The 2352-nt window shown below is 36.8% G+C and overlaps 1 protein-coding gene across 5 annotated transcripts in view; it reads right to left on the reverse strand.

Annotated features, from left to right (window-relative positions):
- LOC106874805 (uncharacterized) overlaps window positions 1–2352 on the reverse strand; it is a 19670-nt gene that overhangs the window by 4198 nt on the left and 13120 nt on the right. For all 5 annotated transcript variants that reach the window (XM_014922661.2, XM_014922660.2, XM_052973978.1 and 2 more), the window contains exons 4-5: window positions 2078–2260; window positions 642–803 (exon numbers count right to left, since the gene is read on the reverse strand). In XM_014922661.2, the coding sequence (XP_014778147.1) occupies window positions 642–803; window positions 2078–2260 (345 nt within the window). The remainder of the gene's footprint in view (window positions 1–641; window positions 804–2077; window positions 2261–2352) is intronic.

Genomic DNA, 2352 nt, shown 5'->3' on the forward strand with positions numbered 1-2352 from the left:
ACCACATGTCCATACCAGCGCAATCGTCTCTCTTGCACGCCACAACTGATGCTTCTAATGTTCAGCTTTTCTCTTAAGATACTTACACTCTGACGGGTATTCACATTGACATATATATATATATATATATATATATATACATATATATATAGCCAGGAAATGTAGGCGCATGGCTCAGTGGTTAGAGCGTCAGGCTGACAATGAAGTAGTAAATTTGATTCCCAGACTGGGATGCGTGTCCTTGAGCAAGACACTTTATTTCACATCACTCCAGTTTACTCAGCTGGCAAAAACGAGTAGTGATGTAATTGGTGCCAAGCCGTATCGGCCTTTGCCTTTCACTTGGATAACATCAGTGACAGGGAGATTGGAGGCTGGTATGCATGGGCGACCATTGGTCTTCCATAAACAACCTTGCCAGAAATGTTTATATTTCTGCAAATCCACCAGTTCAAATTGTCATCTTTTTATTAACTCCAAAATGATGAAAGTTGACCATGGTAGGATTTGAATTCAGAGTATAGAGAGCCATGCCTGTGTTAAATATTGAATAGCCTTGAGGCTAAATGATTACTATTAAATAACCAATCCTGGTAATCAAAGAAATTATATTTTTTTATCATAATCTGAAGGCAATTTACCTGTGAAATTCCTTGCGTTGTATGTTGGTAATGAAGACAGATTTGACTTTAAACGTGCATAGTATGGGAGCCAAGCATATTTACTAGAGTAACGTACATCATGAGCACGTTCGACGTCTATGTTTAACTCAATAGGCAGTATAAATTCACGAGCAGGCACATCTGAAAAAAGATAATTAATGAAATAATGAGGATTTTACTTGAAAAATTATCATAAATACTATCTCACAGTGTTATAAAATGCAATCAGTGAATTAAAATTAATTTTCTATTTTTAATGGAATAGTGCAGTTGAAATCTTCAATAATAAAAGAAACTTGAAGACCACATTTTGATAAAAATATATTAAAGTTAGAAGTTTTAAGTATTTTCTAGACAGTGTAGACTTTACTAATCGCTTTCTTTTAATAAAGGTTATACACTTTTAACTAACTGATAAACAGCTTTCTTTATTTTAGAGTATAGAATTATAAAACATTAGGCCATATATCACGATTAAAAAAAATTTATTTACTGGTTCTGCTGTTTTTTTTTCATGCAATAGAAGAAACATTGAGCCGAAGGATAAGATACCGAATTAGAAGTATTGAGATTGAAGTCAAGAATGCAAAGAGAAAGCATAGCTATCAACCAGACAATTGGAGCCTGGTGCAGCTCTCTGGCTTGCCAGCTTCTGTCAAATGGACGATAAATAATGATGATGGCCTTTGTGCGGGTGACACGTAAAAGCATCCACTACACTCCCTGAGTGGTTGGCGTTAGGAAGGGCATCCAGCTGTAGAAACTCTGCCAGATCAGATTGGAGCCTGGTGTTGCCATCTGGTTTCACCAGTCCTCAGTCAAATCGTCCAACCCATGCTAGCAAGTGTCTTCTACTATAGCCTCGGGCCGACCAAAGCCTTGTGAGTGGATTTGGTAGACGGAAACTGAAAGAAGCCCGTCATATATATGTATATATATATATATATATATATATGTGTGTGTGTGTGTGTCTGTGTTTGTCCCCCCACCATCGCTTGACAACCGATGCTGGTGTGTTTACGTCCCCGTAACTTAGCGGTTCGGCAAAAGAGACTGATAGAATAAGTACTAGGCTTACAAAGAATAAGTCCTGGGGTCGATTTGATTCAACTAAAGGCGGTGCTCCAGCATGGCCGCAGTCAAATGACTGAAACAAGTAAAAGAGTAAAAGAGTATATGTATGTATGTATATAATACATATATGATAGGCTTCTTTCAGTTTCCATCTCTCAAATTCACTCACAATGCCTCGATTAGAAGACACTTGCCCAAGGTGCTGCACAGTGGGACTGAACCCGAGGCCATATAGATGGGGAAACAAGCTACTTAACCACACAGCCATGCCTGCATCTTTGGAGTCATAATATAGAAAATAATAAAAATGTCTAAAAATGATAAATAAAAACACATCATACCATCGATCATATCGTAACACAGAAGAAATGTTAGGGATCTTTTCTGTGTAATTGTAACTTCGCGTGTATATCTGAATAAATCATGGTGAGATGAAGTTGGGAGTTCAGACTGGAGATTAACAGTAAATGGTAAGGAATACTTCAGCAGAGCAGAAGCCAGTGTTTCTAATTGATTAGGTCTGCCTGAAATAAATAAATAAATGAATAGATAAATAGACAGACAGACAGATAAACAAACAGACAGACAGATATATATATATATATATATATATATA

Source organism: Octopus bimaculoides, chromosome 17 (genome assembly GCF_001194135.2).
Source record: "Octopus bimaculoides isolate UCB-OBI-ISO-001 chromosome 17, ASM119413v2, whole genome shotgun sequence".
NCBI lineage: Eukaryota > Metazoa > Mollusca > Cephalopoda > Octopoda > Octopodidae > Octopus > Octopus bimaculoides.